Source organism: Marmota monax, unplaced genomic scaffold (genome assembly GCF_021218885.2).
Source record: "Marmota monax isolate L192 unplaced genomic scaffold, Marmota_monax_Labrador192_F-V1.1 WCK01_AAM20220418_F8-fsc00178, whole genome shotgun sequence".
Classification (NCBI taxonomy): Eukaryota; Metazoa; Chordata; class Mammalia; order Rodentia; family Sciuridae; genus Marmota; species Marmota monax.
Window position 1 is genome coordinate 2,313,938 of NW_026694501.1, and position 13,183 is coordinate 2,327,120.

Genomic DNA, 13,183 nt, shown 5'->3' on the forward strand with positions numbered 1-13,183 from the left:
TTTAATTTTCATATGAATCTCTGATCTTCAGCGAGGTTAAATATCTTCCATATTTTTGGAGATGACTGCCTTTCTTTTTTTTTAAAGAGAGAGAGAATTTTTTTAATATTTATTTTTTAGTTTTCAGTGGACACACATCTTTACTTTTTATTTTTATGTGGTGCTGAGGATGGAACCCAGCACCCTGTGCATGCCAGGCAAGCGTGTTACCACTTGAGCCACATCCCCAGCCCATGACTGCCTTTCTTTGGGGAAATTTTCTGTGTCTGCCTTTGTTCATTTTTTCCCCCTTTGGTTGCTGATTTTTTTAACCCTTTGTCCCATTGTCCCAGATTTTAGAATACCTAGAAAAACTTAGTATCATTAAAAATATGTCACACAGTTATATAATAATAATATTTTTATAAGAATATTAATTAAAATAATAACATATCTATGCTTTCTATTATGATCTTCAATCTATTTGACTGAACCTTTGCAAATTGTGTTGAAATAGTCACAGAATTATAAAACTTGGGATTGATGGGGTTAAATGAAGTTGAAGAACTCTCTAAAAAAACGGATACAGAAAATTAAGAAATGATTCCTGCATTTTTTCCCATTGAGAACATTAATAGCTTATTTTTTCCCATTTAAGCTTCAATCATCTGAAATTGATTCTGTGTGAGGACTAAGGTAGAGATGAACTTCAGATCGCTTCAAGGGCTGTGCTTCTATCCCAGCACCACATTTCCTCCAAGATAACATGTGGCCTTTGTTTTACCGAAGTCATGAACCCTGCAGGGAGCTTTGGGCACTCAATTCTGTTTCACTGATCTGGTTTTCTATTCCCAGACTACACTCTAGTAACTAGTATTATTTGATATTATCAAAGGGCTATCCCACAAACAAAGGGTAGCAAAAAAACAAAACAAACAAACAAACAAAAACCCCATAAAAACCAAAAGAGCACCAAATATAGAGTGTTTAATAGATTGACTTTAAAATAACTTCATGGTGCAAATAACCCAGTGCTATTTTTGTAATTTGTTTAAATAGAAAATAAAAAAGTCTTACAGTTATTTCTTATGCGATGAACATCAATATCACATGACTCTAGTAGCAGAGACGACTACAAAGCAGACTTAAATTTTAAATAAGCATTACAAAAAAAAGTAGAAAGGTAAAGAAATATTATACTTTGCAAAACAGTGTTTTTTTATTAGATTTATTATAGTTTTTTATTAGTTTTTTTATAGTTTTTATTCCAGAAGTCATGGGTTATATGACATTTGGAAACATATTTATATTATTCCCTAGATTAATAGGTCAGAGGATCCTGTCCTGTCAATAGATGCCTCCAGGAAATGGCATCTACTCAATTTCAGTAAAGACCATCAAATGTCTGGAAATTTTATACAGGGCTGTCTTAGCCTATTTTCTTTTACTATAACACAACACCTGAGACTAGATAATTTATAAAGGAAAGAGATTTATTTAGCTTATGGTACTAGAGGCAAGGAAGTCCAAGATCACGTATGTGGCCTCTAGTAAGTTCCTCATCGTGTATCATAACATGGTGGATGACATCATATGGGGGCAGTGCCTGTGAGAATGTGGCATCACATGGTGAGCAGACACATGCAGAAGAGAGGGAGGGGACAAAGGAGCTGTCTCACTTTATAACAATTTGCTTTTCAGAGAACTAATCCTGTCTTCTGAAAAAGATGTGAATACCACCTAAATTCTTGACCCCCTCCGCACTGTCACATTGAGAATTCAGCATCAACACAAGCTTTAGTGGGGACAAACCACATTCAAACTATTAGCAAGGTCCTATATGAAGAAAAAATACAATTCAATTTCTTCACTGTTGTTTGTACTCAGTAAAGAAGAAGGTAATATCGGCAGCACCCACCTGCAAAAGTTCTGCCTGGAAGTGAAGTCAGGCAGGCACAGAGAGGGTACACACGTGAACAGGCTCATAGAGCTGTTAGAACAGGGCTTGGAACCAACTAGGTGTGTACAAAAAATTAGGCCTTAGTGCTACTATTGAGGAGCATTAAGGAAGACTCCACCTGGTTAGAGACAGGTGTTCCTGGAAGAAAGCCAACACCTCAAAATGCCAGTTTTTTAATGAATTAACAGACGTGAAATGAAATCTTAGTCCCAGTGAGTTTTCTTTTCTCCCATGTACTCAGGTGGTTCTAAGTGTCGTCATCTAATTGAGATTGGCCAAACTAGAAATCTGAGAAGTAGCGAAGTGGGATTGTGTTATCAGTTATACTTCATAAGTTTTTAATAATTACAATGACAATCAAGGGGAGGCGGAGGTCATCCTCAGTGGGCAGCTAGGCATGGTTGACCACTGGAATCCACTCCTCTCTCCAAATGTGCAGTCTTTCTGCAGCAGGAAGAGGTCAGGAAACAACCTGAGGCCCTCTAGGGAGACCTCAGCGCTGACTGTCCCCTAGGAGGCCGTCCCTGCACCAGGGAGCCTGAGACTCAGGGAGTATTTTCCGTCCTAGCCCTTCCCGTGCCCTCTAGCATCAGGATATCCCTTGCTCTGATGTCTGGGAGCTCCAAGCTGACGTGGGGGGCTCCACTCACTCTCCTAAGGTCCATTTGCCTTGGGGCTCACTGGGATTTCTAAGAAGAGAGGTCTCACCTTGAAACCCCTGGCATGTCCTGAGGCTGCTGAAAACTCCTATGAACCTGTGAACCAGGGAATGTGGAAAACCTCTGGAGATGAATGGTGGTGATGATTATGCAAAAATATGATTACTCTTGATGCTGTTGTGCCGTACACAAAAATGGTTATTCTAAATGATTAAAATGGCTAATTTTTTGTTATGTATATATTACCACAAATTTATTTGGGGGAGGGTCCTGGGGATGGAACCCAGGGGCACCCAACCACCAAGCCATATCCCCAGCCTTTATTTTTTTTTTAATTTTTTAATACCTTTATTTTATTTATTTATTTTTATGTGGTGCTGAGGATCGAACCCAGGGCCTCGCACTTGCTAGGCAAGCGCTCTACCACTGAGCGCTGAGCCACAATCCCAGCCCCTCCTTTAAAATTTTTGTTAATTTTATTTATTTTTATTTAGAGACAGGGTCTCACTGAGTTGCTTAGGGCCTCACTAAACAGCTGAGGCTGGCTTTGAGCTTGCAGTCCTCCTGCCTCAGCCTCACGAGCTGCTGGGATTACAGGCATGTGCCACCAGGCCTGGTGATTTCCTTCTGTTGATTTTAAATAAGGAGCGCAAGTGGGGTTGCCCTGAGTTTTTGTCATCTGGATGCGAAGTCTTAACTCTGATCAAGTCTTCTACCTCCTCCTCCTGACATTTTCCTAGATGACCATGGGAGTGGCTCAGAATTCCCACCCATCACTTTCAGCGCACCCTCTGGGACAGGGATGCTCCAGGAAAGGCGACGGACACAAGAAAGGATCCCGATGAGGAATTTACACAGAGGAGGGAGGGCATTGCGCTTCGGTCACGAAGGGAACGGCAGCCAGGAAGAGCTCACGGGCAGAGGCAGGAGGGCAGTCTTAAGGCCCAGGCCTCTGTTCCACGCCGTCGATGAGGAATATGAACCTGGAGAGGAGGCAGAGGGTCCGGCCTCAGCTGCTGGATCCAGATGGACAGCCGAGCCGGGACACAACCGGGGACACCACGAGTCCCAAAGTCCTTTGCTCCAAAGAAAATAGTTCTACAGTTCCCAAGGTCACTTCTGTGATGTTGAAGGCCATCTTCCTTTTACTGTGAAGGGGTTTTCAGATTTCAGAAGACAGCTAATGAGTTTTTTTTTTTTTTTTTAAGCTCTTGGACCCATGTCTATAGGAAGCAGAAGATTTTTTTTTATAGGACTGGGCGCAAACCTGAAAGCTGAGCCACATCTTTGGCCAATGTCCGTTGCAGATGAATTTGTTGAGAGTGATAGAAATCCATTACCCAGGAATTGGTCTCTAAGAATTTCCTAAGGACATTCTATCAAGACTACTTGATCTATGTTCTATATTGAGATGTAAGTGTGATTGGTCAGTAATCTAATTAACTATATGCATGTGTAACTTATAATCAAAGTAGAACTAAGGGGGCTTTTGAAGCCACCTGGCTCAATCCCTGAGTTTACAAATAAGGACACCTTGACCAAGGTCCCATAATGAGCTGTCCTTTCTCCCATGTGAAGGGATTCTGTTTTGATTTTGATATTCAATATACAATAATTACATTTCAAAGGAGAGGTAAAATTTGTTATAATGTTGATGTACTTATTCGGTAATAGTGATAGGTATGATATGCACATTAACCTTTGAATAATGGATATGTCTATTTTATAATTAGAATATTGATTTAAAACAAAGATTAGAAACACAATGGCTGCAAACAGTTTAATAACAATGACATGAATAACAGGTATTTATTAGGAATACATTGGTGGGGTGTGATATTTTGCTCTAGAGTTTGGAATTGTTCTTCAATTTAACTTGACCTTGACCTTGATCTTGACCTTGAGTCTCTTACTTCAGCTCACCAATTTTACCAGACTACTTTGTCTTTCCTCCTTGCTTCCTCTTCCTTTCTCCTTCCCTCTTTTCTGTTTGGCCACTTGTATTTAGGAAGCACTTTAAAGTTTTTAAATAATGTGCCAAATGACCAGTGTGTGACAGTCAACTCAATATCCTCCCACCATTACTGTCTTTGCCAACTGATTTAATCCTACACATCAGTAGGATTAAATGCTCCCAGATCCCTAGACTTTCTTTGGGCCCATAACCCCTAGGTGCCCTCTGTTCCTTTGTATATGTCAATAGAATATACATTATCTGTGAATTATGTTTGTACAGATACATGAATAATACTTATTATGGTGGCCCATGGCTCAGTGGTCAAGGGAGCATAGTTTCTTCATGTTAACTTTATCCATTTATCAGTTGTGACTTCTATTTCTTGGCGTTTTTTCTCTTACCAGTTATGGGTGTCTCCAACATGGTAGATGACTACACGGGGTACTAATGATCACACTGCAGAACTGGGAAGGGTGTTAGAAAAGGTGTCCTCAAGCGATCTTATTTTCCAGATGTGGAAAATGAGACCCTGAGATGTTACATGTTGGCAGTTAAAGGTCTGCTTTCCCTAGAAAGGGAAAGGTCTTGTCGTCCAAGATGACCTATAGACACCTGTTCTCAACCAAGGACACAAGACATCACCCCAGATTTACTTTTGTGAGTGACTCCCCCAGATTCCTGCTGCAGTGGTAGAAATAGCAATTAAGCCTGTTTGTCTTTCCTCTGAATCTGAAATATAATGCTGCTTCTCAGTTATCAAAATGTGCTGATTTGAATCAGAAATGCACACTATCAAATGATAGTAATCAGTACAAAGGGATAGAAGGACAAATAAAACTCAGGGATCTTTGTGCTTTTCTTTTTGTTTAAACAAACAAGCAATCAAAGCAACAAGAAAATTAAAAAAAAAAAAAAAAGCTTATTCTTCATGAGATAACAACAGTGAGTCAATATCCTTAAACTACAGATGGAGCTAGAGGCAGAGAAGAGTCATCAGATTCTCCTTTGCAAAGCTGCATGTAGAAAACTGATTCTTGGGAGGGGGAGAGCGTCTCTGTCCTCATACTGGATCCACTCATGTAACAACAGAAATTTAAGGGCCCATTTCCCAGAGCAGCCAGTGGGGCCCAAGGATTAGTGAATGCATCACACTCTCTTGAATTTCTCTCAGATATAGGTGCCATTAAGAAGAGGGGTGGTGGGATGAAAGAGGAGATTTAATTGGTAAAAGCTTTTGGAAAAACTCCCTTTAGGAGCCAAGAATCACCTTCCATAGGCAGAAGGCAGACTGAGACTGAAGAAAAAGGCAGACCGTCCAGGCTGGTAGACAAAGACTTAGGGAGAAACTTACATTTGGTATATAAGTAGTCTGGAGAGTAGCAAGATAAGGAAGATCTCTGCACATGAAATGCACACTTGCCTCGCTTTTATTCTGTAGAATAGTTCCTCCCTTGATAAGGCAGACAGTGCCCAATTCTATACGGACTGTTTAGTTCTGTACATATATAGATAGGATAGTTTAATCTATAAAATAGGCCAAGTAAGAAATGAACAATAATGATAAATAGAACAATTATAATAATGTATTGTAAAAAAAAATAGTTATCCGAAACCTATGAATTGCTTATTTCTGTAATTTTCCACACAATGTGTTTGGAGCACAGTTGAATGCAGGTGCCTGAGACTCTGGAATTGAGGGCAGGAAGACCACTGTACCATGAAAGGTAAAAGTAAACGTGAAAAAGGAAAAAGTCATCCATGGTCACATTCTTCATCTGTTTACCTTCTACTTTAAGGGGTTGGCTGGGATCCTGGCACCTGGCTAATGTTCCTAAGGAGAAGTTGTTTGGGGCAGCAGCAGTTATCTGGATCCTCTGGTCACTGTAGGCTCTAAATCAGCAATCAAGTAACCAGACTACCTTTGAACAACAGAAACCACAATGAGCTCTTTCCCTGAGGCCGTTTGTATCTACAGCCTGGCTGGCTACCTCAACTGTCCCATCCTGGGAAGTGGCTCTGAAGCTTCTGCATCAATCTATGGGCCCCAGTGATGCTGGTGGCTCTGTCAGGCTTGGAGACCTCAGGGGAAAATGGCCTCCTTGTCTGGACAGTTCATTATTGTTTCAAAGTAGTTTGATCTCATCTCTCTCCACACTGCTAATGACAGGTGCCCGAGGAAGGCGCTTGGTTTCACAGGATGCATTTTCCCAACAGATCCAGGGCAGTGCAGCAAAAGGACTTCCCCTTGTGTGTTGAGGAAGGCCCGTTCTTATTCCCTACTCACCTCATGGAGGGAATGAAATTGCATAAGGGTTCCCACCCTGGGCCTGGTTTCTTCCCCCACCCCACCCCCATACAGTCCACATTCCCTGCAAGGGGCTGCAAAAATATTGCCCTTTTATTTCCAATCTCGAAAGATCAGGTGCACAACACCAAAAATCATGTCTCTCGATGAGTTTTTGTTTGGTTTGGCTTGTAACTTTCCAAAACCTATTCATATTGTTAGCCTGGAAGGCCTTGGGTTTCACTGGGTTCTAGAGTGGGGCAGAGTGCCATTGCTTTTTGTTGATCTTGTACAGCAGACTTCACCTTGAAGGTTTTCCACTTTTTCTGGTGTTAGGGATCCAGTAACTGTTCTTATTCATCCTCCTCAGATCTGATGTGGTGCCTTGGGCACTCCTCCTGTCGCAGATCCACCTGCTAAAGGAGAAACTTTGACCATTGAAGGGAATTTGCTGTGGCAGAGTGGAGGGTGAGAGTCCAGACGTGCTTCTGCACCTCTCTCCTGAAAGTGTCTACTTCAAATCTGTCTTCTTAAGGGTCCTGAGAGCTAGGGATGGAATTACCACCTGAATTCTGTGATAATGACCCTCCTCTATGAAGCGACAACCAAGGCAGGTGCATAGGAGGAGCTCAAGTCCTCAGTTGAGCTCCTTGGCTTCAGCCTACAGGGAAGTCCCAGAACACTTCTTTCCTACCTACTCAGGTACTTGCCGCCATTGGGCAAAGCAAGTATCATCTCTAAGCTGAAATGTGCCAGTTGATAAAATAAGGTAATGATTATATCTACCTCCTGGAATGATTATGAAGATTAAATGAGATGATCTGTAATTTTTTTTTAGATTAGTGTTTATTTCAAAGCAAGAGTTTGATCACTTTGGTTATAACTGTGTAAGCTAAAGAGCTATTGATTTCATGGCATGCGGAATTGTACATAGCCCAGGGCGGTGGCACGTACCTGTGTTTGGGGCAGCAGCAGTTATCCCAGTGGCATGGGAGGCTGAGGCAAGAGGATTGCACATTCAAGGTCAGCCTTGAAACTCTGCAAGACCCTGTTTCAAAATTAAAAACATTAAAAGTTAGGGATGTGGCTCAGTGGGTAAGTGCCCCTAGTACCAAAAAAAATCCCTAGTACCCCTCCACCCCCCAAAAAAGTAAAGAAGAGTTGTAAGTAACTGAAATCTGAGAAATAATTTGATTGAAAGAACAGAGGATACTCAAGGGGACTAAGGGAAGAATGTCACAGAAAATAGAGAGCAATGAAAAACAGGAACGCAACTTTATCTGAACATGTCTCACTCAGAACCCATCAATCAAGAGCAAAACCAGAGACAAGATGTGAGTTCACATTTTTCAATCCAGCACAATCTCATCTCATCTTGCTTATTTTTGTGTCATGACCTCAAAATTATTGCATTTTCCTGTTTGGGGGACAGTTATCCTGGGGTACAATTCTAATCTTGATTTATTTTCAAAAGACCATGAATTTATAGGCCCTTCATCCACGTATCATATGGATAGTCAGTGACTACAAGGGGAATCTTCTCTTTGTTGGAAAAAATCTTAATGGGGTTTAATTCCTTAGCTCAAATTTCTTTTCTATAAGAGAACTCCCCTCCAAAACAAGTGACTCTCTCAATTTAAAAATATTGACTAGAGAGATGAGTGCTTAAATGTTTTCAATATAGAAAAAAATAGTTTCTAGTATACTTTATAATGCTCAGAAATCAAGCAAAGTAAATTCCTAAAGTCAGTGTGTTGGTGTTGTCTAAGTTTGATGCAAATATATTTTATCCACAAATAAACCAGTTGATTTCTTGTAGTTTTTAATTTGCTTTCCTGAGTAAACTCTGTCAAATATCTTATTTCTAAATCCTCCTGAGGAAACCCAGCAGTGCATACAGACGGCTGCCATTGAGGACACCAGTCACTGCTAACTGTTAATGGGGCCATAAGTCAAAGGGAATAAAAGAGATGCCTGAAAAATGCTTGTCCCTCCTGTAATTAGCAAGTGATGTGCCCTTTCATCTGTGCACAGTAATTGGCTTGATACATTCATTTTCTTTCTGAGACTCTAATGAGCTGCTAAGCCAGGGGTGCTCCATCCAGTAAGTATGGCTGGTTAGAAATCAAACTTTCCTTTTGCCTTTTCCATAACCTTTTTCAAGTTAGCATTTATTCCACAAAGTAACTAAGACCTTGTAACTAAACCAAGAGGGTCCACACTGCCCATTTCCAGACACAGACATGCAGATCTTAAATCGGGATAATGGTCCTAAAGCCAAGGTGTTCACTAAGACACACTTTGAAATAAGTCTTGAATAAGATAGTCATAGCCAACACATTTTAAGTCCTTTCTAATGCCAGCCACTATTCAAAATGCTTTATACTTGAAAATGCCAGAATCGCCACATCTTAAAAGACAGGAGACAGATTGGGAAGGTGGGGTGTTAAGGAACAAGTGCAATATCTCTCTGTTCCCAGGAAGACCTTGGACACCAGATCTGTCTTGGTGGACACCTTCCAACCTGCACCTCTTCCCTGAGTAGAACTGGGAATTTAATAAGTGACTTGGTTCCACATGGTGAGAGCATTCTTACTTGTGAGTTCTTCTTCTCCAGTAGGAAGAAACAGGCAAGCTCCATTGTGCTCAAAGAGAACTTTGCCTTAAAAGGAATAAATTAATACTATGAATGCTGTCATTCTGAAAACCTGAAAATATGGCTTATTAGATCATGAGCAAGATTGACATTGTGAGTCATTAAATTTTTTTTTGAGAACCCATCAAATATTTTGTGTCTGATTTTGAAATTGAGTTTCTTTTTGAATTTCATTCAGCTGTCTCTTTCAAAGAAATTTGTCCTTAGTTACCAAATGAACCCCTGACCTGACAAGCTCCAAACTCTAGGATGTTCTAGAGCACCAAAGTGTGTTAGGTACCTATGGTGGAAATATAAACCAGCAATCCCACTGGAAGGGTGGGAGGGGACAGAGAATGCTTTGCCTCTGGAAGCATTTGTGTGCTATTTTTTTTTTTTAAAGAATTTATGTTCCTGGTAAGCGCTATATCACTAATTGAAAACATACACTCAAAAAAATTAAAGCAAATTTGAAGATCTTAATTGGCTTATATTTGTGATTCTGTATTCGGCAGCACTTCATTCTATAAAATAGAACAAATGTTCAATAAGCCAAGCAGGGGAGGCTGGCTTTGTAGACAGAAAAGAGCCAAGGAAAGAGGATCGGTCATTTCAAAGTTACTTTCCTTATAGAAGTGAAAGTAGAGGGGATTTCTTATTGTGCCAGCTAAACCAGCCTTTCGGGGGACCTCGATATCAGCTCTTTCTTGATTTCTCCAGAAGTGAGATAAACAACTGAGTTTCGGCTTGGTGACGTGGAGTGTCAGAATGAGTCACTGAATCCACTTGGGCTGGGTCTAATGTGCCTATTGTGGGAGCTCAGTTCCAAACCAATGTTCTCCTATGTTCTCAGAACTTTACTAAGAAGTCTTTTTATATGCTTTAAAAATGTAATTCTCATAACATTCTTATGAAATAGTTACTATGGTTATCATAGCCATTTTACAGATGAGGAAATTCCAGTCTCAGAAAAGTTTTTAACAAGGACACACAACTATTAAATGGCAATACCTTTTAGATCTGTGGACTCCAGGGCCTCAATACTATCCATTAAGCTGTAGTAGTACCTTCATGGCTATGCTAAAGAAAATACCGAGTAACTTTAAAAAATATACATACATAGTCTTGGCACCATCATTTGAACTCTAAACATCACTAAATTGGGTACTATTTTAGGCCTTGTTTTTCTAATGCTAATACTGCCCCGAAGTTCCTAATGCTTTTACCTCATGTTGGGGTCCTCTTTGAAGCTAATGGTGGCCCTGGCCAATCATTCATTTAGGAGCCTTCATCTATAATTAAGTATAGAGAATGGAGAACATGAGATATCCTCCCATTGATTTTTAATGTTTCCATATTTTTATTCCCACTGGATTTTACCTCTGGGCCATGGAAAACTGTTAGAAATCAAGTCAGTTTGTAACTTTTAATAAGGGGGTCACCAACAATGTAGCCCTGGGTCAGCTTGAAAGGAAGGAAGGCTTCACCGTGTTTCATTTATTTTGTTTCCTTACCGGAATTTCTGGGTAACTAAGAGCAAGTGAAACTGACCCTGGGTTTCGCTGGTGTACTGTTTCCCTCAGAAAGGCTGCCCTTGTTTTGAATTTGAACTTGCCCTGGGCCTGGTTCAGGAGGCAGCTCTGTTATCTAACTATGCCATCTCTAAGGGGGCTGAGTGCACAGAGGGGAGGGAGGATGTTGGTGAAGTCCCAAATGCACAAGTTAAACAACTATTCAGAAAGAGAAAAAGAGAATCAGTGTTTTGTCTTCCAAAAAGGAATCTTCTTAAAGGGGGGTAACAAAAGGATATGTCCTCACCCAGGAACACGCCCACCTGTAGGAGAGTCACAGAACCACCACAGAACCCAGTGATAAAAACCAGCAGCCTAAGAGCACAGGGTTTAGCAAACAATGCTTGCTGTACCGCACCCACACCCCTGGAGCTGAAGTTCAAGTTCTGAATGTAGACAATGCAGCTGGTATTTTTGCAGTTTCACTCCACAACACGTGGAGTTTCAGGCAGCTCTCTGGATAAATATTACAAGAAAGAAATTGAAAATTTGAAAGGTAAACCACATCCCTGGTCTACTGGGTAATTAAATTCTTCCAGGAAGAATGAGCATAAAATAAGTTATTTGTGTGTAACTCCCAAGAGGGTTAGTTCCACAGTGACTTGAGGTGGTAAGATGAATTTGTTAGAGAAGAAAAGGTAAATTGTGGTTAACACCAAACCTTTCCTGGTATTTAGAATAGTTCAGGAAACGTTCATACATCAGAACATAATTCCGCATTTGAGACATTCTTTGCAAGTCTTAGTGTATTTCCCTGTGTTCTCATGTAGATTATAACTCTTCAAATGCCATTTATAAAGAAAGCCCTGGAAAAATGTTTCTGCAAAAATGTGTCCTAGGAAGTCCTTAGATGTGAGTATCTTAGATCAATGGTTAAATCTTGGGTTATTGTTTCAGGGTCCATACTTGCAGGTGTCTAAATTCCTTCCAGCATTAGAGTAAGATGTTCATCTTGCAAGGTCATCTTCTCACCACGGGATGATGCAGCCTCCTCCTTCAGAAGAGTGAAATATAAGAATTCAGAGTTGGAAGGTAAAGATTGGGGCACGAGTTCCATCCCCTGTTAGTTGTGTGATACTGACCAAGCCCATTATGAAAGGGTTTGAGGAGGAAGGACAAATGATTGAGAGCTGAAGTACAGAGTCCGGGAGGCCTGAATTTGAATGCTACTGTGGCTTTGTAAAACTATACTTGGGCCACCGGTTCAGTTCTTCCAAGCAGCTGGCACAGTTTAGCATAGAGTTTAGTGCACGAGGAATTTCAGTTCTAACTGTAGTGATGGTTTTAGATAGCTTGTGGTCAGAGGAGTGTTAAAGAAAAAAATTGTTCAGTGACACTTGTTAACACATGACAAGTAAGACTTTGCTCAGGACCACACTGGTCGGAATAGAGGCCATTGTAATGGGTTGTTGGAGTGAGGAGAGAGAGATGGGGCTCAACTCAGAACATAGCCTGGGCAAGTGACAATGACTAGCCCAGAGCAGGGAGGGTGTCAGTGGATGGCAAATCACTGAGAAGAGCTTCAGAGGTCAGGGGGATTCTGGTGAACCTCATCTAATGGGATTCCTGCAGAACACAGACCTGGTGGCCAGACACCACCTGGGGGATAGTACAGGATGAGACCCAATGAGGCATCAAAGGTGATCAGGTATCAAGGATAGGAGGTTCTTGTTCAGCTCACTTAGAGGGGTTCTTTGCTATAACAGATTTTACAAGGTAGTGCACAGATGGGCCTATGAGAAGATTCAGGAACCTGACTAACGTATGGTCAGGCAAAGAATCAGGGATGGGCTGTAGGAGTCAGACTGCCTAGATCCTGTGAAAAGATATGGAAAATAAAAATAAAATCATGACTCTCAAAGACACAGTGAACATTTGTCAAACGATCATATTCGTCTCAATAAATGAACTCATTAATTAATGAAGGAACTAATATGACATTTTAACCAGTTTGAAGAAAGACTCAAGATACCACATATTTATAGGCAGTCAGGAATACTAAAAGGGACTTAAAAATAGATGAAAAACAAGTTTTTTTAAAATTGTCTCTATTTCAATTTGTCATTTTCTATAACTTACAGTCTTTATTATCTGAAGACACCAAAATAATGCAGATAATGCAAATCTAAAACAACAGT

General features: G+C 40.6%; 1 protein-coding gene across 2 annotated transcripts in view; it reads left to right on the top strand.

Moving 5' to 3' along the window:
- Slc9a4 (solute carrier family 9 member A4) overlaps positions 1 to 9,624 on the top strand; it is a 60,611-nt gene extending 50,987 nt beyond the window's left edge. For both annotated transcript variants that reach the window (XM_046420072.2, XM_046420073.2), the window contains one exon: positions 3,339 to 9,624. In XM_046420072.2, coding sequence (XP_046276028.1) covers positions 3,339 to 3,694 — 356 coding nt within the window. In that variant the 3' untranslated portion in view covers positions 3,695 to 9,624. The remainder of the gene's footprint in view (positions 1 to 3,338) is intronic.
- Positions 9,625 to 13,183: the final 3,559 nt, after the last annotated feature.